This window comes from Furipterus horrens, unplaced genomic scaffold, assembly GCF_987537825.1.
Source record: "Furipterus horrens unplaced genomic scaffold, mFurHor1.1.pri manual_scaffold_3, whole genome shotgun sequence".
Classification (NCBI taxonomy): Eukaryota; Metazoa; Chordata; class Mammalia; order Chiroptera; family Furipteridae; genus Furipterus; species Furipterus horrens.
The window spans coordinates 21,764,362-21,786,927 of NW_028327173.1; the positions used below are offsets into that span (position 1 = coordinate 21,764,362).

General features: G+C 46.7%; 1 protein-coding gene across 1 annotated transcript in view; it reads right to left on the reverse strand.

Annotated features, from left to right (window-relative positions):
- The window catches only part of CSMD2 (CUB and Sushi multiple domains 2), a 544,011-nt gene that overhangs the window by 246,507 nt on the left and 274,938 nt on the right, over window positions 1–22,566 (reverse strand). The window contains exons 7-10 of the mRNA XM_090269064.1: window positions 19,222–19,299; window positions 14,009–14,096; window positions 13,249–13,373; window positions 3,295–3,416 (exon numbers count right to left, since the gene is read on the reverse strand). Of these exons, the coding sequence (XP_090125190.1) occupies window positions 3,295–3,416; window positions 13,249–13,373; window positions 14,009–14,096; window positions 19,222–19,299 (413 nt within the window). The remainder of the gene's footprint in view (window positions 1–3,294; window positions 3,417–13,248; window positions 13,374–14,008; window positions 14,097–19,221; window positions 19,300–22,566) is intronic.

Here is a 22,566-nt window from a genome sequence, read left to right on the forward strand (position 1 = left end):
TAAATTCATAGCAACATTGGAAGCTAGAAGACATTGGGGTAATATTTCCACGTGCAGAGAGTATATAATTATCAATCAAGAATCAGGTAACTAGTGAATATCAATGTTTTTTTAAGAAGAAAGGGAAAAACAGACATTTTAAGACAAACAAAAACTAAAAAAGTTTGTCATCAAGATGAAAATAAATTGAGCATATACTTTGGATAGAATGAAAGAAATTTTTAAGAGAGGAACTGATATACAAGAAGGAATAGTAGACAAAGTAGCAGTAAATATGTCAGTAAATCTAAACGGACATTTATTAAACAATAGCAATAATGACTGGTGAGCAAACATGAAAATACACACATAATAGAGTATAAGTCTGGAGAGATTAGTTAAAGTCATAGTGTTCTATGACCTCTGATTTTTCAGGAGGAACATAAATTACTATTTACATTAGACTTTATTAAGTATTCTTATGAATATTTCAGGGTAACCCTAAAAGAAAAGAAATGATTGTATAATTTAAATGGTCTAACTTTTCCAGTTACAAGACAGATTGTGAGAATGGATTTTTAAAAACCCAGCTATACACAAGACACATATAAAGCATTAGGAAGTAAAATGGTTTAAAGCAAGAAGAAAATATTTATTACAAGAAAACAAAAAGAAAACTGATGTAATAGCTGGGGAAAAACTTTAAGATAAACACATTACTATAGACAAAGAGAGTCATTACATAATTATTTTTGAAAAATTTCAGCTCACTAGCAAGATATATTAATTCTCAACTTGTATGCTCTAATATCATAGTCCCCAAATATATAAAGTGAAAATCAAGAGAACTTCAAGGAAAAATAGACAAAACCACCATCATAGTAGGAGGTTTTAAATGCCTTCCCCTGCATTTGATTGATTGAGAAGACAATACCAGTGAAGATATAAAAGATATAAACTTGATGTAATGGAACACAAAAATTATAAAAAACTCTTTGTTTTTTCAATCACACATAGAATATTTATGAAAAATGACCACTTCTTGTCCAAAAAGAATGTCTCAACAAATTCCAAATGATTCAAATACAATGTTCTCTGACCCCAAGCTTTAGAACCAGTAACAAAAAGGCAGCTAGAAAAAATCCTTTGTTTGAAAATTAAAAAATGCTTCTAAATAAGTTGTGGTTGAAAGATGAAATAATAATGGAAATAGTGTAATATTCAGAACTAAACTATAACAGATAGGCTACATATAAAAACCTGTGGGAAAGTAGCCATAATAGTTCCTAGGAGAAAATTTATAGCATTATGTACTTGAATGAGATTGAAAAATAATAAACTACACATCAAAATTAAGATGATAGAAAAGAATAATAGAATAAATTCAAATATAATAGAAAGAAGAAAATAAAGATGAGCATAAATTGATGAAACACAAAATAAATATATCAAAAGAAATATTACGATCAAAATTGGTTCTTTGTCAAGAATAGCAAAATGTAAAACCTATGGCAATATTGCTAAACAAGACACAAAATGAAAAATGAAAAAAGGAATTAAATACGTAATAAAAGTAGCATACACAACATTATACCCAGTAAGTCTGAAAATGTAATCAAATGGCCTCAAGAAAAAAAGCATATAATCTAAATAATACTTTAGTCATAAAAAGATTAAATCTATAGTTTAAAATCTCCCAACAAAGGAATAGCCGACCGAGATAGTTTTGCTAAAAAGTGCCACAAAACTTTCAAAGTAAAAGTTACTCCAGTCTTTCACTTATAACCCCAGAGAATAGAAAGAGAGGAAATACTCGCCACATCATTTTGTGAGGGTAGCAATATCCTGACGAAAATACCTGGCAAGGGTAATATGTAAAAAAGGCCAACCTCACTAACAAAATAGAAGCAAATTACTAAATAAAATATGATCAAGTCAATTATAGGCATATATAAAAATGATATTACTAAATGACCAAGTTGGGTTTATACCAGGAATGTGAGATTTGTTTAACATTAGAAAAATCAACTAATATAATTCAACACACTAAGAAAATAAAAGAGCAAGCCATATGATTATATCAATAGATATAGAAAGGTGCTTGATAAAACTCAACATCTATTCACAATAAAAGTTCTTAGCAAACTAAGATTAGAAAGAAACTAAAAAATAAGCTTCAGCAAACATTGCAATGATGAAATAAAAATATTCTATTTAACATCAAACAATGACAAGAGTGCCTACCATCACCACAGAGATTTGATATTACATTGAGGATTAAGCTAAAACATTGGGGCTAGGAAAAGAATGAAGTGGAGGTATAAGGATTGGAAAGAAAGAAATAAAACCATCACTTTTGAAGATGATTGTCTTATGTAGAAAACCTCCAATAATTCACAAATTATTACAAGAGAGTTGCTATACACAAAAATCAAAGAATAAAATATAATTGTGTTTCTTGACAGCAGCAAGAAATAGGGAGAAGATAAAAATTTAAAAGGTATGATTTATGACAGCAACAACAAATATAAGATATCTAGGAATAACTATATTAAGAAATGTACAAGATCTGTAATGAAAAATGCCAAAAGCATACTGAAAGCCATTAAGAAAGCCCTAAGTAAATAGAAAGATATACCATGCTCATGGACTGGAAGACTCAGTATTATAAATACAACAGTTCTCCAATTAATCTATAGTTTTGGTATAATTAAAGTAAAGACTCCAACAGGTTATTCTATGGTCTTGGCAAGATACTTGTAAAGTTTGTGAAAGAACAAAGAGCATGTCACAGAAAAAAAAGAACTAAATGTGAAAACCACACATGAAAAGATGTGCATAGCAATGCAAACCTACACAGCAACACAGATAAATCTTAGGAACATAATTTTGAGTGAAGTTAATTAAGAATATGTACAACATGATTATGTTTATATGAAGTTCAAATGCTGGCTTACTAAACAACGTATTTTTAAGGTACATGTTTACATTAAAGTATAAAGAAAAGAAGAATGATAAGTACATGATCATGGCAGAGTTTACCCGAGGGACAGGGAATGGGAGGGAACTGATGATGGACACATATCACTAAGGTGATTGATCTGGCTATGTAGGTGTCTGTTATATCGATGTTTTGATATCTTATATTTTACAAATACGCTTTTTATCTATTTGATATTTAACAAAAACAATTCTAAAGAAGTGCCTACAAAGAACCTACCACAGCCAGGTTCTGGGTTTGAAACCCTTGCAGACCACCTGTCCCCAACACAGTCCTGCCCACAGGACACTCCCCATGCTGCCTAACAGCCTTACCTTGGCGGGGTTGAGGGCTGTGATGATCCACACGCAGTGTGCGTTGTTGTCGTACTGAATGGGGAAATTGGGGGAAGTGATGATGCCCGAGGGGCCTCGAAGGTGGGCATCACACATGCGGGCTGCAGAGAGAAGGTGAAAGTTTAGTTTAGACGAGGTCCAGTTCCCCTCCCCACCTCTCACCCCCAGCCCAGAAGAGACTGAAGTCTGTACAGTCTCAACCCAGACATAACCTTCTGCTTTATTCCCTCATAGTTATCAGTAGGCTCAAGGGGAAGCCACAGTTTCTGGAGCACTGGGGTAGGGGCAGGCCCATGTGCCTTGCCTGATCTGCTGCCTTGTACGCAATGATGAACTTCCATGGCCAAGCGAAGTAAGTACCCCTACCTCCCCTCACCCTCACTGTGATCAGCAACACCAAGGGGGTGTGGCCTAGTACTCCTCATGTCGACCTAAGTACAGGTAGATGCCAGACACCCGTGGGCCTGCCGAAGTGCCCACCCCTTGCTCTGCTGACATGTCTGTGCATCCCCGTTTGCCCTCAGGCCTCCTGAAGTAGAATCTCAGGAGGTCCTTGTCCAGGCTATCTCATTAGGTTTTGAACATCTATGGCCAAGGCCTCTGCCAAGGCCCCCAGCTCAGCCTGGACCAGATACCCAAAGAGACCTCAGTGCCAATCACGGACTTCCTAATTCCCTCCCCACACTTGGCATGTGCCTAAACCAGGCTTTTGACTGGAAGCATAAAGATTCAAGGTGAATTAGAAGAAGTGCTCTACTCAAGTAGGTATAAAGTGTTATCAATCACAGCTTAATCTAATTAAGCTCTTTAAAATAGCTTCTAAACTAATTAGATTAAGTAGTGATTGATAACAGTTAAGGTACTACATTGTATCTAGGTATCTGCCTTCTTTAAAAACATGTTCTTCAGTTCTAGTCACTTCATTCTTCAGTGTTAGTGCTCAGCCATTTTAATAAAGAGTTCTATGAGCCTGCTCCGTGGCTGCCCGCATGGCAATTTATCCTAATTGTAGGCAAAGTGCCTAACAGTAAAGAAATAGTGAGCCGATGCAACAAGCCTAAGTATATAAAATGAAAGCGGTGTCAGGCCTGGTTTCCGCTGATGGGGCAAAGTATCCTAGAGCTCCTGTCTGTGGGCGGACGGGGCTGTGAGAAACCCTCCCTGGGAGAGTCAGGGAAGCAGTTTCCGCAGCTCTTGGACATAATTCATCTCTTTCCATTCCAAGCGCTCATTTCTGCACTCACTCATTCCAACGTTTATTGAGTGCCTGTTATGGGCCAGGCAGAGTGTGGGGAGAAAAAAAAAAGTATCTCAGACGCAGCCCCTTCTCCCTGAAGGGCCAGCAGCAAGCGGAGGAAACAGGTACAAAAGCAGAATGAGGCAGAGCCCTGCTGTCGGGGTCATTTGCCAGAAGCCGCTGGGTCAGATTTGCTCCTTCTTCTCTTTGATCTCGTTCCCTTCAGTCAGGACGGTCTTGGTGGCTGGCCCCAGCCCTACACCTAAAGGATCTTCCCCCCACCCTGAGCTCAAATGTCAGTTGAATCAAGTTTGAACAGTTCCTTAGGGGAACCCTCTCCTCTGTTCCCCTTGTGCGTGTCCAATTGCTTCTGTAATTCTGTGCTGAGAAACACTTCGATTCACAGGTTGCGCTTGATACAACTGAGCCTGAAGGCAGCGCCTGGGGTGAGGAGAGTTGCAGGCTATGAGGTTTACCAACTTAGCCTTCTGGGTTTTAAATTGACCTGCTGGTTGTTTAAGCCTGGATAAGTCAGAAAATCTCTCTGATTCTATTACTCACCTGTAAAAGGGGGCTAGTGATATAACCCCCCCGCCCCCCCACCGTGCCCAGGCACCGTGAGGATGAAGTTATATGAGATAATGAATGTGAAGGCTCACCCAGGATGTGGGACATTGTCAATATCTAACAAAGGGAAGCAGAGACGGTCAGACCCTTGACGCCATGTTCATTCCGTTTCACTATGCCCAAGATTTTTCTCAAGGCCCAAGAGCTTTTCTCTACCTTTCCTGAAGTTCCTTTGCATAGAATATTTTCTTCCTGTGATCACATTTGAGACTGACAACATCACTAAACCAACTAGAATAAGATAATCAAAGGCCAGGCCATGATCCCAGCCCACGTCTGTGAGGAGGACCTGTGGACTCAGCACCCTAGCCCTGCAGGGAACCCTTTCACACCTCCACCAGCATCGTCTTATCCTGCTTCTGGGAAGGCAGGCTGTGCTGCCTTAAAAGCCCTCAGCTTCAGACTCAATTTATCCTGCACTTGTTTCCAAAAATTAGATGGTATTTGCAATCTGTTGAAATATGCTGAAGATAATTAGAGGGAACAGGTCAAAAAGGCATTTACCACTTTAAGAGCTTAGAGGGAATTAATTAAAATATTACAATCTGCAGATACTTAGCATAAAGCACCTTGAAATAGGTTCAGAATGGAGCATCAGCTCCTTTTTTCCTCTGCTGCCTCGGTAAGGTCGGGGGGTCTGTGGACAGACAGACTTCCTCCTGAACAGCCAGCCCCTGGGACCCCACCAACAGATGGACAGTCCATGACTGCACCCCACAGGGGCTAGCAAAATGGTAGATGCTCAGACAAGTGCTGAATAAATAAATAAACACACGTTTATGTTTCTCTTTTTGCCCTTTCCCATGAAATTTTCTGTTGGATAACTTTCAGGAGACTTCCCGGGACCTCCCACGCAAAAGCTCTGCAGCCACTCCCTTTGCTTTCTCTGGACACCACTACACCATAAAATAGGATCAGTATTCCAGGGGAAAGTAGGGGGACAGCATCTGGACCCACAGCCGGTCTGGCACTGAAACAACCTGGCACCAAAAAGGGAATTGCTTCAGACGCAAATGCCGTTGGTGTTCTGTCTTCTCCCCTAATCGGATCCCCACACTATTCCTCGCTGCCCTCTCGTGCTGCTCCCCCTCCTGACCAGCCTCCTCCTCATCCTTGCCGCAGTCCTCTGAATCACGTCCTCACCACCAATTCTAAGGCAAACAAACCCAACTTGCATCTGCAACACCTTTCAGTACCTCCTGCTCCAACTCCCGCGTGGGTCTAAGCCCGTCTCCCCGCTCCCGGTCCACTGCTTCCTCTACAGTCCTCTGTAGTGGAGAGCTTTCTCCCACCCTCTGTATGTTGCCCACAAACACTTTCTGCACCCCTGGAGGAACTCTTCTCTGGCCTTCCTCTAGGTCTCATTCTACTGGCACTAACATGCTCTGTCTCCCCATCAGCTCCCTGTCCTCTCTTCTGTCCTTTCCCAACTTAGAGCCCATGGTCCACCCATGACCAGTTTCTTGAAAATCCACCCAAGTCCCTTGCTCCTTTTTCCTTTAACTAGGTGCCTGGAAGACATCAGATCCTCTCCGCCTACATTCTCTAGACCTGTCTCCTTATACAGTTGAGCTTTTCTGGAGAAAAATCACACAAGGAGAAAGACTGACGTCACTGTAAATTCAATACTCACCTCAAAAACAATCCTGGATATTGCCCAGGAACTATGAAGCTCATCCTCCCGCTCTGCACAAAGATCCTTTCATGCCTCCTGCATGCCCCTTGGAACTCTTGCCCTTCCCCTCACCTCCCCTTCCTCTCAGTTGACGGACATGCTTCAGTGTTTGTGGCTGAAACAGGTGACGTCTGGCAGGCACGCTCTCTCTCATCCACCACTCCACAATCCTGTCTGCTTATGTGCTCATCTTCTTCCCTCCAGTTCCTTTACCTTGTAGAGACCAGCCCCCCTCCCCATGAGATCTGGTGCCCCCGCTCAAAGTCAACCACGTCCATGGCCATACCCCTGGTTTGCCGCTCTGGACTCCAAGAGAATCCATCTGTGAGATCTTAAGCTTCATCATCCCATTCTTTCCCCTGCCACATGTGTGCCCAGCAGTGACTTGATCTTGATGTACTTGCTATCCTAAATCACAGGTCCTCCCTGGCCTTCTGGATCCCTCATGTCTCCACATCTATCAACGCCCCATTGACCCTTCTTTTTTCACTAGTCTGGACCTCAAGACCTTCACCAATGGTTCCCTCAATGGTCTCATAACTGCTTTTGATTAATTTTACCATCCGCCTTCTCTACTATTAATCCTGGGTGCCAAGGTGCTGCCTGGAGACCATGGTACCACCACAGGTTTATGGTTTGCCATTATAATTGAAGGTTTGGCCCAAATTAGTCCTTTCCCTTGTCTCTGTCCAGTTTCCTCAACAATTCCTTACAAGGGAAACTTCAACCATTTGCCATTCAGTTGACCTCTCTGGAGGATCTGACCCTACTGACCCTTCTCTCTTGGTGAAACTCACATTCATCGGTCACTATGATGCCTCTTGGCTCTTCTCCTATCTCTCTGACTGATCCTTCTGGGCTTCCTACTTGTCCACTAACTCCTTAAAAGTAGTTGTTTAGATCTGGGTAGACAGGAGTTCTTTGCACACTTACTGCAAATTGTCTGTGAGTTTACAATTTTAAATCAAAATAAAAGTTATGAAAAAGTTGGGGAGAGAGAGTTGTTCTATGTGGTTCCATCCAGTATACTGACTCTGAAGGATGTGCAGGTACAATTTTCAAGAAGTGTAGGATACAGCATTTAGAGTTGGGGTTTGCATTCCAGCTCAATCAATTAGTTTTGTGCCCTTAGGTGAGTTGGTAGACCACACCAAAATAAGCTAAACATAAAATATGGGTAACACCACTTTCTTCATCAAGAAACTAGGAAAAAACCTACTGCAATGCTTTATACAAGTATAAACAGCTCAGTAAATGGGAACTTTATCATTTGTGTGTGTGTGAGAGAGAGAGAGAGAGAGAGAGAGAGAGAGAGAGAGAGTATGGGACTCAGGGAGCAATGCAGCATGTATTCTAGCACGGCGAGTCACATAAGAGAATAACTACAGAGGAGAGGAGAGAAGGTAGGTGTAAGGGTGGGGTAGGAGTAAAGGAAGAGGAGGTGAAGAGGATGAAACAAAACTCTGAACATCAGTGTTTAAGGAGTAGGCCCAGGAATTGGATCCAGTGAAGGTCACCAAGAAGGACAATAGTCACCTGTAATTTTCATGGCCTTTAATTTAGCTGGTATGTGCCATATTTTTCACATTTCACTCCCATTTTATGAGAATGAGGGAGAAGATTAAAAACATTTCAGTAATTTTCCCTGTGCTTTATGGTATGTTAATAGCAAGGCTGGAACTTGAACTTAGATCTCTGAGTCTTGAGTCTGGTATTCTAAGCCACCAAAAAGGCCTTGATTTGAAACAGATATATGAGGTCTGTCCAGAAACTATCCAGCCACATACTATGACAAATAGACATTTATTGAAGAAGATACAAGATACAAGAAAAATTGTACATAGGGCAATGGCATGCACCTTAGTCCCCTTCAAAGTAGGTACCTGGGGACCTCACAGACTTCTCCCAGTCGTCATCAGTTGCCCGGTCGTATTTTCCTTAATGTCATCAATGGTCTGAAATCTCCTCCCTTTCAAAGGTGATTTTAGTTTTGGGAATAGCCAGAAGTTGAAGGGTGCCAAATTGGGGCTGTAGGGGGGCTGAGTCACCTGGATGATTTGATGTTTTGCCAAAAAACTACATGAGCCATGACACACGAGTGGCATGTTGTCCTGATGAAGCTGCCAATCAGAAGTTGCCCACAGCAGTGTCTTTCTGAATCATGAGAAAGCTTCCACGGAGGAATGTTCAAGCTTAATGCTAAATTTGATGCAGATCTGTTGCTCTACTCAGTCAGGCATTATGAATGTGACAGCCACACAGGACACAGGCTCACTCAATGGCGTCTAAGGCCCCCAGTGACTAGTACAGTGAAGCCATCATTGTTCACGCATGCGCATGCCAGTCCACTCTCCTTGGCTGCCAGGTTACATCAGTGTCGCACAAACCATTCTCGTTATATTACCAATGGCTGGACTTTTTTTGGACAGGCCTCATGCAAATGTGCACATGTATATCTCTATAATAGATATATATAAATAAATATATACGTATATATATTTATACAACAAATAGTGGGTTTCTCCACAAAGGAAAAAAAATTAATGTGTTGTTTTCTGTTGATTATCTGCTCTGTGACTCAGTCACTATTTCATCTGGGGCCAGTACTCGGTCTCTATTCTCCGTCAACCCCAATTTGTGGTCACAAGAAACCAAGTCTCCTGGTTGTCACATTGGTCCTCTTATTCTATCGTTTATAAAGCCTCAGGGGTTCCTGGGGGGTGGCTCAGGGCTGCAGAGAGGGTAAGGAGGGGGCAACTCCAAACCCCCTCCCCCTGTTTCAGCGAGAGGAACTTTCCACTTGCATCTATTTTATGTCTTGGGCTTCTGTGAAAGCTTATTTTAAAATATTAAGCTCCAGCCCTGGCTGGTGTGGCTCAGTGAATTGAGTGCCAGTCTGCGAACCAAAGGGCTGATGATTCTATTCCCAGTCAGGACACGTGCCTGGGTTGTGGGCCAGGTCCCCTGTTGGGGGCGTGTGACAGGCAACCACACAGTGATGTTTCTCTCCTTCTCATTCTTCTTCCCTTTCCCTCTCTCTAAAAATAAGTAAATAAAATCTTAAAAAATAAAAACCCAAAAACTCAGTAAGCTCCATATATAAAGTAAGTCAACAAACCCTATATTATGCAGTGATGCCTCTATCTAAGGCCGAGTAGAAGTCATAGACAGTTTTTCAGTTGCCCTCAATCTCCTTCAGATGATCAAAATTTTCTGGGAGTCAAATTAGAATCTTATTTCTTCGGGTGGAAGGGAAACAAAAGAAAAGGCTGTGAATACCTGATTTCAGATTCCAAAGTGAGGGTACAGTGCCATAGTGTTCATTCATTTCAATCACTGATTCATTCAGGTCGTCCTGAAACATTTGTGGAGAACCTATTATTTGCCAGGCCTCATGTTTTAGTGTAATTAACTGTGTAGAAAAATGACTATTGAAAATCAAATCTTAATTTAAATGCATTAGAGGGAAAATAATACCATTATGTGTGTGGTAGTGAATCCTACTCAGAATGTGATCTTTTGGTAACCTGCTTATTAATGGAGCTATCCTGGAATTCAAAGAGTTTCGTCCATTTTTATTCTTAAAGTGAGGTTCACTTAATCTCAAAACAAGAGATTTTAAAAGAAAATCCTTCAAAACTGCCCAAATAAAAGGATCCTTGAATCTAATATATATATCTCAGCCCTAGGCCTTCATGGTTGTCCAGGACAGACGGTCCAAGTTCAAACCCAGGAGCCTTTGCCTTCTCTCTTCCTCCCTTCCAATGACCTAGGTGAAAGAAAAAGGGAGGGATAGAGTGGCAGGAAGGTGAACCTGTCTGTGCTGAGAACCCCCTCTCCACTGCAGTCAGTGCTGGGCAGGTCTGTAGCTTTCTACAATAGGGCTTATTTAAATTTGCAATCACTAAGCAGGGGAGGTTTTGTTTTCCCAGTTCACAATGAGGGCCTGTGGCTAAAAAGAGATGAAGGAACCCGCCCAGGGCCAGCAAACTAAGAGGGAAGAGAGTTGTGATCTAGATCAAAGTCCATGGGCCTCCCAGACTGCGGTTGCAATAATGGAGCAGACAGTGAGGGAGAGGCCTTTAAAAGAACCAGTGGCTGCTAGGGGCTGTGGTGGGCTCCCAGGCTTGGGGCAGCTATATCCTGACAATGCTCAGTAGTTTACCCCAAACGTGTGTGCACAAATGCCTCACAGACACACTGGGATGTTTCTAAATGGACGTCTTGAGGTCCACTGCCTCATCTAGTCCTTGCTGTAAGGTCACAAAGTCATGTTCCATAATCTGTCTGTTAGCGAAAAAAAATTGATTCAGAGAGGTGAAGAAACTGGCCCAAGGACAACTAAAAAGTGGTGATGGTTGCATTCGAACTGAAATCTGCCTGGCTTTGTTTCCCATGATTTTTTCTAGCTTCATAGTGGCAGAGGATAAAATGAGAATGGATGTGAAAAGGCTTAGTCCAATGCTTAGTTAATAGTATGGGAGGGAATTCAGAGTCCACTGGGTCAAAGTCACTGGGGGGACTTCAATGGGGGCACAAAACATGTTTGGAGGAAAAGATGAGCATATTCCTTAATTGTGAACTTCCTTTTGAAACAGCAGCCCTTCCCCAGCCCGGACATCTTCATGTAAGCCACCACCATTACTATAAGAACAACCTTCTTTCCAAGGAAAGATTTGGGTGAGAGATCAGATCTTACCACTACCAAAAGGCATTGTTCTTCTGACTCCTCAAAAAGAATTTTAAAACAACACATTGGTATAGGGTCCCTCGGTTTTCAGATTTGGTCATTCTGTGCCTCTCTACACAGCTGGTGTGTGGCTCCCTGGAATAGGAGTGGTGTGTATTCAGTCATGCATTCAAGACATGTTTCTAAACACATGTACTAAGGGTCAGGCCTTGTTGTGTGAACAAAACAGAAGTCCTTGCCCTGTAGAGCTTATACTCTAGCCTGAGGATATTTGTTTTCTTGTCTAGCACTCTAATTTGTAAAGTGTTACTATATCCACAACTCCATTTGAGCCTCACATTAACACAAGAGTGGGTAGGGTAGGTACCCTTCTATCTTTACAGGTAAGAAAAATACGCCTGGGGAAAGTGGTGATTCATCAAATTGCCCATGGCCAGGTGGTGGCAAAGCTAAGAGTGATAGCTAAGAATTCTTCTTTTGTCTGATCTTTAAAAAATATTAGCTAAGTGGAATCTTTGAAATAATATAGCTAAAGTTAGTGGGGACTCAAAGTACATTAATTGTGGATAATGGCCACTCAAAGTTGAGCGAGAATAAATAAATCTAAGGTTCATTTGAAAAATATGTTCAGGATCCTCTTCCAGATTACTTATCAACACATTGAAAAAAGGGAGCGAGTCGCAGGTCCAACCTGGCCTCTTCCTCAGTGTAGCCATGACCAGAGATTTTTTCCTGGATCCCTTCCTCTGCATGAAGTTCATTGAGATGCATGTGCCTACAGAGAGGCCAAAAATCTCCTTCTTAAACCAGAAGATTCCAGAATGTAACTTCCGAAGGGGAGCTCAAAAGAGCAAATGTTAGCTTTGTTTACAAACTCCAGAATGTGTGCTTACTCTTGCACCAAGAACGAGTCCTGGTCACGTGCACACACCGTGGAAGAGAGAATGCACCCAGAGTGTCGGAAATGAAAAGCTGCCTCATGGTGTTCTAGGGGATGAGGCCAGGGGCTTCTCTGCCACAGAAGCGCTGCTGTCTGTCCTAACAACGGAGTGAACTCAGGCCTGGTACTTTCAGATTATTTGCGGGAGGCAGGGAGGGCTCGGCCAGCTCAACCTCAGTGCATGTGCTATCTGGGAACGTGAGTGGCATGGCCCTTGAGAACAAGATGCCCAGGTGCAGGGTTAGAACAGAGGAGCCTTTGAGACCACGGTCCACACACTTCTGCTTAGCTAAGAGCATCTTCAGAGGTGCAGGTATATGTTTCTTGTCAAGTTCGTGGAAAGAAACAAGGGCATTGAGGTTCAGAGTTCGAGACGTATATGTATTATGATGGAGGGATTAAAGGAGAATAAGGGTGACTCCCCTTCCTATCTAGGTGTAGGTGTGCCATTTGTGCAATGAGCTAGAAACCTGCTCCATCTACAGCTCCCTTGTGAGGTTGAAAGACCCGTGCAGGGTAGGGCCCATGCTTCTCTTCCCCGTTTCTGGATCTCCTCATCCTAGTATAGACCCCAACACAGAGAAAGTGCTAAATAAATGCAAGTGAATGAGTAAATGAATGCAGAACCTGAGGCCTGGAGAGCAGTGAGCGCATGGCGAGCCAGTCTGGGTGACAGCCTGGACCTCAGGTGCTAGGAGCTGTGCTCTGTCTCCCGCGCCCAGCCCAGCTTTCTGGCCAGCCCCCCTTTCCCAGAGCACCCTCACCTCGGCAGACTGGCCTGTGGTCGCTCCAGGCCGCAAACATGTCGCTCACTTTCATACAGGTGATCCGCTTGGATCCTTGCAGGTCATAGCCCTCGTTGCAGGTGAACTGGACGCTGGATCCTAACCTGGGAGACAAGGTGCGTCTGTGAGAGCTCAATCCCTGGCCTTCCGGGCCCACCCCAAGCGCGTCCTGGTTCCGCAAAGCAGTGCCGCACCAGCCTCATTTCTCCTCTGGCCCTTCATCACTACAATTTCATCACTTAAAAATCTCCTCTTCTTGACTGTTGAATGGTTTGGGGATTGAGTTAAAAGGTGGCCATGAGCATAACAGCTATCCTCTAGGTATCATAGGGACAGCTAAGAGCGGGTGGGTGATGCACGAAACTCTAATAAAAATGGAGAAGGTGCCTTGATAGAAACTTTGCAAAATGCCCCATCGTGGGGCCCTAGGGCCTCCCAGATTATCAGAGACCTGAGCTGTCTGCTGGCACGTCATTACTGATGACAGCAGTCCTCCGTACCCCAGGGGCAGGTTTGCTGGGTGACACTGGCTGTCTATAGCTCTCCCCTTCCCCTGAAGGCATGGCACTATTCCCGGAACCGCACCAGGAAATGATGCCAAAGGCCACAGTGCTTCTCCAAAAAGTATCTATTCCTGTATCCACACTGTCCTCTTCATCCACCTCCAGGAAGGCCAGCCATCCCCCAAACAGTCCACCCTACCCTTCTTGTGATCAGAAAGTTCCCAAACAGATCTTACCTGAAATCCGAGCCTAGTCTTTTGCCCCTTTCAGGTATGCCAGGGTCTGGACACATATTATGCCCTTGGGACACACCAATCTGAGTTACTACAAGGCAAAAACAGCACATACAGAGATGGATAACCACAGGAAGGCACCAGCTGCGGTGGTGTCTTGGGGGGGAGGGGTAGGTGGACCCAGAGACAGAATGAGACCCTGCTCCGGTGGGGCTGCATGAGGTTGCTGGGGTCCACTGGGCTTGGGTTTCCTGCGTGTACAAGGTAGGGAGCTGCTTTTGACAAATTCCTTTGTGAGCAAAGTCCAAGTGAAATTCATCAAGAGCATGTAGGCCCAGAGGCAGGCACCCCCACACCAACAACCACCCCGTTCCCGCATCCCACAGCAGCGGCCAGAGAGGGATGGTCCACAGCCCCCAGTGACCTCCCCACCCTGAGCTTCGGATCCGGGGATGGCGACTCTAGATGAGATGAGTCCCGACCCCTCCCCAACCTCAGCCCCAAATGGAGAAATGACTCAAAGAAAGTTAAATAAAAGGTGGATGTGTGATCAGAAACGGTAAAGAATGTAAGAGAAAGCTGCAGTCTGAAGTTCAAAGCGGGGACTTTAGCGCAAACACAGATAGATCTGCTGAGAAACCTCTTCCTGTCAGACACTTCTCAAACCAGAGGGAGCAGGAAGGACAGCACCCCATCCCTGCTGCCCAGTGCCTCCAGCCAAGGGCACTGAGCAGAGACGGCGCCCGCGGGGCTCTGGCAAGTGGTGTGATGCTCTCACAGTCGCCAACACCAGAGTCCTCGCTACACAAACCACGTGCACAGGTGTCTCAGCTAAAGGAGACCTTTGGTCAGGGGGCAGCGGACACACACACGTTCGTTTTCTTCTGTTTCCAGTGGGGGGGATTGGAACCCCTGGCCCCTGCCAGTTTGCTGTTCTCCAGATGCGGATGCTTATGAGGCTGAAACCTTCTCACCCCTCCGGATTCTTGGCTCTTGGGATGACCAGGAGCTGGGGCCAGGCAGACAGCCCACAGTCACAATACCACCCTTGACACCAGGGATGACAGGAAGTCTGGAACTACGTTCCCTGAGGTGGCCCATTTCTGTCCCATCCATTCAATGTCCCACAATATGAGCAATATGCTTCAATACTCACTCACTCACTCATCCACTCACCCACCTACTTACTCATTCCTACAAATGAGTATACAAAAGACATTAATTGAGCAGCTACTGTGTACATGACCCACTTTTATATACCATGGGAGATGTCAATATCAGGTACCATATATGACCTCCGTCTTCAAGGAGCTCCCAGCTGAGTGAAGACATGAAACACGGAAACTAACTGTGAAAGCACACAGGAAATTGATGAAAGATGCAGCTACAGGGAGATTGAGAGGGAGGACCCATCTCCTATTGCTGAGAGAAGCATGAAAGGCTGCCCAGAGGAGGCGGCATTGAACACGGACCTTCTGAGACAGAGAGTAGGACTGGGATACATAGTGACAGAAGAATGGCAGTTCAAGCAGACACACAGGCGTAGGGAGTAAGGTGGAAACGGTAAACGGAACTGGGGTGGCCCTGTACAACTATAATAGGAGGGAGGGTGATGAGTGACATGAATGAGTGAAAGGTGAGATTTCAGAGGCCAGACTTTTAAGGAGTTTGGTTCTGATCCTGAAAATGATGGGGAGCCACTGAAGAGCCCTGCGTGTGAGGGAAGGTCTGGATGATGCGTTAGGAAGCTTTGTGATTGTCCACGTAAAGGACAAGAGCCTGGTAGCGGGGATGGACACAATATAGTGAGAATGAATGTGGCAAAGAATCACCTGGGCCTATAGAAGACTGGTGTGTGGAGAGAGGGAGCCGGGACTTCCTGGCCAAGGGACCAGTGACAAGTTGCATTTTAGACTCAGAGTCTGAAGCTCATTTCCACAGTTAGAAGCCTGGTATAGACCCTCGTCAAATCTCCAGGTACCTCAGGGTGTGGATGGCCAAGGGATCTGGGGACTTGGACAGACTGCATGCTCACGCCAGACACCTGGTACCCTGTGGGCTGTGTGGCAGTGAGCTCAAGGCCTCTTGGGCAGCCTTCCTTTCTCGAACACGCCACATCGTCAGGTTAAATCCAGTCACTCCCACTGCAATCTTACCCCCCACCCCCTTGCTTGCCAAGCCTCTGCTTCCAAAATGTTCACATCCTAAACTTAGCAACGTTCCCATTCTCACCAGCCCAGGACCCTCCGGGCGGCGATGATATGATGGAAGTGCCATCCCCCCAAAGCAGAGCAAGCTCCTGCCTCCTGGAGCCACGGTGTTTTGCAAGGAATGGGAAGGAGGCCTCCAGGATCCCCAACAGGGTGGGAACGGCAGAGAAGGCTCTGTTCCAAGATGCGGAGGTCAGCCCTGAGCTGTGCTTGTGGTTCATCTGTTGGTAAGCCAACGTCACGTGTCCATCCCCACTGAGGACTTCTTGGCTGAGTTCCCACCTTCTTTAGGCCCTGTCTACTCATCCCTGCCCGCCAACACGCCCATCCCAACGTCGCCGCTGACCACCGCGTGGGAACCACACAGCCACCTGGTAGCATGTTAACAATGAACAGCCATGTCCTACCTCTTTTTCTTGCCGTCTTATTCTGTATTGACCCCACCCAGTAAGCAGACAGAGCAGAAGGCTAACCGATGAAGATGCTTCTGGACCAGAGTGAAGAGACTATGGCAAAGCCCACCTACCAAAGCACAGTTCCAGACCAACAGCAAACCAGCTGCCTCCCCTTTAATCAGCCAGTCTGATGTAAGTCCCAGGTGCCACCCAGGAAGTCACCAGCCCAGCGGTGAGCTGCTCACACTGACTGATGCCCTGTCTTCCTGGGAGGACTGAGCAGATGACAGCAGCCCCGCATGGACTGAAAGGCTTCCCAGGCAACAAGCAAACTTAAGTGGCAGGGAGCAGTTTGCTGCCTGGGTTATGCAGGTACGAGGCTTTTCCCCTCTCTTTCCCTAAATCCAACCTCTCCTGCCTCATGAAGACAAGCTGCTTCCGCTTGCAGCACTAATTTGCTATTGGCTACAGAGGGAAGAAAGAAGAGGGAAGGTGAACTTTACCCCCACCCCACGAGGGTCCCTAGGGAGAGGAAGAAGCTGAAATGTGTTCAGAGGGCAATGCCTTCTAGCCAAAGTGCAGGGAGGCAGGGACACGTGGGAGGTCAGAGCCCATGGCTGGAGGCCCACGGGACCCGGGACTGTCTGAAGGAGGTAGTAAGAGGGGTCCACGATGTGTGAGGGTGGGAGGCGCCTCCTCTGAAGTTCAGGACGTCTGTCCTGAGGAAATTGGGGCAGAACACCAAGGGCCAGACACCTGCAGGCATCTGGTTACCTGCCTTGGGGCAGCTTAAGTCACACACTGAGCCCTCTCGAGGAGACCTCAGAACAAAGACCAGTACCTTGATAATTACAGAGATGTATTTTTTTCAAAGAATGTTTGCATTGTTGCATTAGAATAAGGTTTATTCATCTTCCTAAGGGAGTTGTGGGCACCCCTGAGGTGCTAATGAACACCATGGGTCCTCCCTCACAGAATGCCCCACAGCATCACGGGTAACTCTCCGCCAGGTCAGGGACCTCCTGAAGTCCTAGGTCCTAAGGCCCACCTCAGATTCAACAGCATCCTTGCAAGGAAGGGAGGGTACGGTTTTGTATCCCCACGTGACAAATGCGGAAACCGAGGCATCGGTGCCTGGGATAACACGGGTACCTGAGGACACACAGGGGGAAAAAAAACTTGCTCTCCCAAATCTGGGCCATTTCCGTAAAGTCTGCCTGCGGCCACTCCAGGGCCGACTCTGAAATGAAAGCATGCCTGCCTCAGTTTACCTGGTCTCCCATGGCTCCTGTGAGACCCAGGGCCACGGTGCGAGTCCCCTCCGCAGGCTCCTGGCCTAACCCCCCCCGCTTGCCTCGCTGCCTGCTTCTTCCCTGGTGCCTAATCAAGCACAGATGGGGTCTCCCGGCTGCCCTCTGCCACCCAGCCCCTTCAGGGTGCCGTGACTGGAGCACTTGAGAGACCAGAGAAAATCCCACACCCAGGCTCAGTTCTGTTGGGGCCTCAGGAACCAACTGCCTCTCCCCCAGCCCCACTCCCGCCCCACACAGCACGGAGCTCTGGAACCACCAGGGGCAGCTGTCCCTCTCAGAAAAAGTTTCTAGCACCTCAGGAGAAGTGAGCATGTGGAGGTGAGATGAAAGGAGAGGGTCAGGAGGGAGGAGGGAACTAGAGGAGTGGAAGAAGAAGGAGGGAGGGGAAAGTGGGGGGAGAGACTGAAGGATGGGAGACCCAGAGGGCAAAGGAGTGGAGGGGAGGAGACAGTAACCAGAGGGCCAGTCATTCAGGAACCAAGGAAGGCTCCCCGCACTCACCTCCAGAATGAAACAGAGGGATCCTTGTGAAAATCTCCTCTGCTTTCAAGCCCAGCCTTCCAGGGCGGCCCAGAACCTTCCCAAACCCCTCCCTGTGCTCTAGCCCAGAAGCTCCATAGTACAGGTTCCAATCAGCTCTTTCTGTGACATCCCAGCCAACTCCCCTAAAGCACTGAATGTCCCCCTTTAAATCTTTCAGACACCAATAACAGGAACATATTTCATAAACATAACCATACCCGTGCCCACAGAGAGTGCCCAGCACTACCCCACTGGTTCGAGAGGCAGGACCCCCACCCTCTAGTCCATCTTTGCTCAGCCAGGTCCAGGGACCCTGGTGGGGGTCACTTGGCAGTTCCCTCTACCCCCTTCCCAATATCGCCTTGGGAGCCGGAACTGGGGCCCTGAAGCCTCCAAGATCCGAGGTGGAGGTTACTGACTCTTAGAGGAGGAGCCAGAAAAAGGACTGTCTTAGCAGGTGGAAGTGATTCAAAAGGAAAAATAAAGAGAGAAATGGAGCAGTAATGACTCCCTGGACTGTAGTTAGAATGGGAAGTGAGGGGAAAAGAGGAGAAAAGAGGGAAATGGGAGGAAGGGGAGGAGGGGAAGGCCAAGGACTGGCCTTGGGGATGCTCGCTGGCCACTAGGTCAGTGTGTCCTGCTCAGAGCCCAGGATGGAGGGGGGTGGGATTGAAGGGACATCATTCCAGATCATCTGGCTCCCCTATGGTCACAGTGCCGGCGGGTGCGACCTCAAGCAAGAGGCCCGGTGGGTGGGCCGGCAGGTAGACACTCACACACAGATGTCTTCTGGTTATTATCTTTGCTGGGCATCAGCTTCACACCTCGAGACTTCAACTCTATCTGCTTCTTGACTAGAGAGGAAGAAAGAGGGAAAAACGTTTAAGTTATTGTCTGTGACTGCAGATGGGGTCCCTTTAGATTGATCCCTGTCTTGGCTTGGGACATTCTGTGGTGGGTGAACGCCACAAGCCCCTCTGGGTGAGAAAATATTAAGGGTAGCATTCAAGTGTGGCAGGCTCTCAGACATGAAGAAAGAGCTGCTATCAAGGCAGATCCTCTTGGGGAGGCAGACAGGTGATCTCCCATCCACATGCAAAACCCTGACTTTCTGGTCACCTGCAGATTCAGTCCTGCCGGTTTCTGATCAGCCCTGATCAGGTGTGTGAGATTGGATTCTGGCCCCAGACTGTCACCTCCCTGAATCCATACCCTCTGCAAGGTGACTGCACTCCTTCCCATGAAAGAGGCGGAGTATATTTCCTCACCTCTTGACTTTGGGTTTGGGCATTGGAATTTTGGAGGCCTTGAACATGTGCCTGTCAGATTAGGCTTGCCCCCTTGCATCTCTGCCATCACTGGGAAATGACATGGCTAGTCCCAGGAGGATGAGGAACCTGTGGAGCCAATCAGCATAGCCTACCCCAGCTGACAGATTATGGGCAAGAGAAGCTGAGTCCTGGAGGCCTTTAGGGGATGGTGCCTGGCTCAGTGGGGGCCTGATGGATTGAAATGGCCTTTGATCCAATCACTGAGTCTACTCTGCAGCTCTTTAGGGTTTTGCCAAAGAACTCAGCAAGGACACCAAAGCCAGAACTCCACAATCCCAAAGGCCATTCCTCTGAATCCATCAATCTTCTTGTATCTGACTACCCCTGTTCCCCTGGGCACTCTGTTGGCCTCCAAGGGCTTCATCCTGTCTCTGGTCACATGATTTGGGAGATCTCTCTAATCCAGACCCCAGTGGTACCTCACAGCTTGCTCCTGCAGGGTGATTCAACCCCACTCAGACTGGTACCCAATTGTGGTAGCAACATCTGCAACCAGGCACTCCCTATGTGCCAGGCCCTGGGCTACATGCCTTACAAGTTCTTTATTTACATCAGTGTCCTTGACTCCTATCTTCCCTCACGCCCACACAGGCTGCAGCAGCGAATCCTTCCCAATATATCCGAATGTAATTTCTATGTCTATCGCCCTGGTCCAACTCTGCATCACTTCTCTCCTTTGTCACCATGGTCGCCCACCTTCCCTCCTTGCTCATCATAATCTGTTCTCAACGCAAAAGCCAAAGGGATCCTTTTAAAGCATGAGTCAGACTGTATTACATTTCCGCTCAAAACTCTTCAGGGGCAACCCATGTCTTCTAGAGTAAAAGCCAAAGTCTTTAAAATGGCCTGCACAGACCGAGCTGCCCTGACTATGACCTCAATCATTCTTTTCTGGCCACCAGCCTCCCTGGTGTGCCTACAATATGCCAGGCATGCGCCTGCTTCAGCTTGCCAGTTCCCTAGAATGCTCTCCCCCGCAGAAATCTTCCTGACTTGCTCCTTTTCCCCCTGAAATGTTTGTGGAAACGTCACCTCCTCATGGAGGCCTTCTCCGACCACTGTTCATAACTACACCTCCAACCCCAGCTCGCCCTACCCCTTCCCTGCTTTATCTCCCTAACTTTCTAATATACCATGTCACTAACTTAGTGACGTTTGTCACCCTGCATTGCAACATAAGCTCCACGAAGGCATGGCTTTTTGGTGTTTTTGTTTTTTGTCTATTTTGTTCACTGCTGTCTCCTCAGTGCCTAGAACAGTGATCGGTACACAGAGGACCCTCAATAAACATGTCATTTGGTCCTTACACACTCAACACCCTTGACCAGTAGTTATCATACCTATTTCATAGCTAATGAGGTCAGGGTTCAAAGGGATGAAAGGGATTTGCTGTAGGTCACCTTCAGCATCTTCTCTGGTGACCTGCTCCCAAAGCGATCCCAGGGGCACGGTTACCTTCTCCAGCACCCTCCCCACCCCGGCTCAGGCCGCCAAAACTCAGGTACTCGCCCTGCACTGGAGATAATATGCCAACCCTGAAATTAAAGCCCACAGTGACCAGGTGTGCCAGGGGACCATCCCCTAGTCCCCCCGTCCCCCACTCCTCTCTGCCTACATCAAAAAGCTCCCTAAGGATTTGTTCCCCACCCACTGCTGTCTATGCTGAATACCTGATAGAATTCAGTTACTACCATAGCGTCACTGCTTTCCAACATGCATTCAAACCCTTTTTATCAATGTACTTTATAAATGTGCATTACTCTTCATGTGTATCCAGCAGGAAAATTTCCAATGAACACCAACACGGACTCATTATTAAACAGAGGATGTTAGTAGGAGAACATGCATTATTCAAGCCTAGCTAATACCATGCAGCAGGGAAAATTTTCCTCTGATTTGATCATCCCGAGAGAACAAGAGTGGTCCCAGCAGTGTGAAAACACTTGGAGCTCCTCTCCCAGATGCAGCAGCATCAGGGAAGGGGTGGGGAGAGAGGTCTCTATCACCCAGTGCAGCCCCTTTGAGGTCAGGTCTGTGGCAATGGCTCCTGGCACATGGCCAAGAAGGAGGCAGTGAGTCAGTCTTCCCAATCCCCTGGTTCCAGTTACCATGTCCACTGGGGAAGAAGGATGAGGAAGGGAGCCAGTTCACCATGGTGCCATTCCCAGGGGCAAAGGCTGCTTGGGTTTCCTCGTGGCTGCTAAAGGGGGACTGTGAGGTTCAGGTGGACAGGAAGGGGTGGCTAAGAGGGGGCCCTACTTTGTATCTTCTCAAGGTTACATTAAGGAAGAGTCTCCTGTTCTTCTCCCCTCTCAGGACCCCAGAAAGAATCCTTCCAGGTTCTGAGTCCCTCCTGTCTGCTCATTCTCCCCAGAAGGTCTGGCTAAGTTGATGGCTCTGTAATGCCTTGGGCCACTTTTAGTACCTGACATCATCATGGCTCCCAACAGGAAGTAACTCCTGTTTCTCCTCCTTTCCTTCCTTCCAGTTACCACAGGATGGCACTTGTTAAGGCAACGAGAGGAGCTGGACAAGAAGGAACCTGGAAAGCTACAGGGGGCTCCTTAGTGACACACAAACTCTGTGACCATTTATTCCTATGAGCTGGGTCTGGAGGGTCGTGTTGCCATGCGGTTGGTGAGCATCGCGCGTTAGCCTGGGAATGCAGGGCCCGCTCTGTGGGCAGGAGCTCCTCACACCAATAACACATCTCTAAAAGATGCATGTCCAGGCCTCGCTGGTCTTGGCCCATTCTGGGGGAGGCAGAGCCTACAGTGGGCCCACACCATG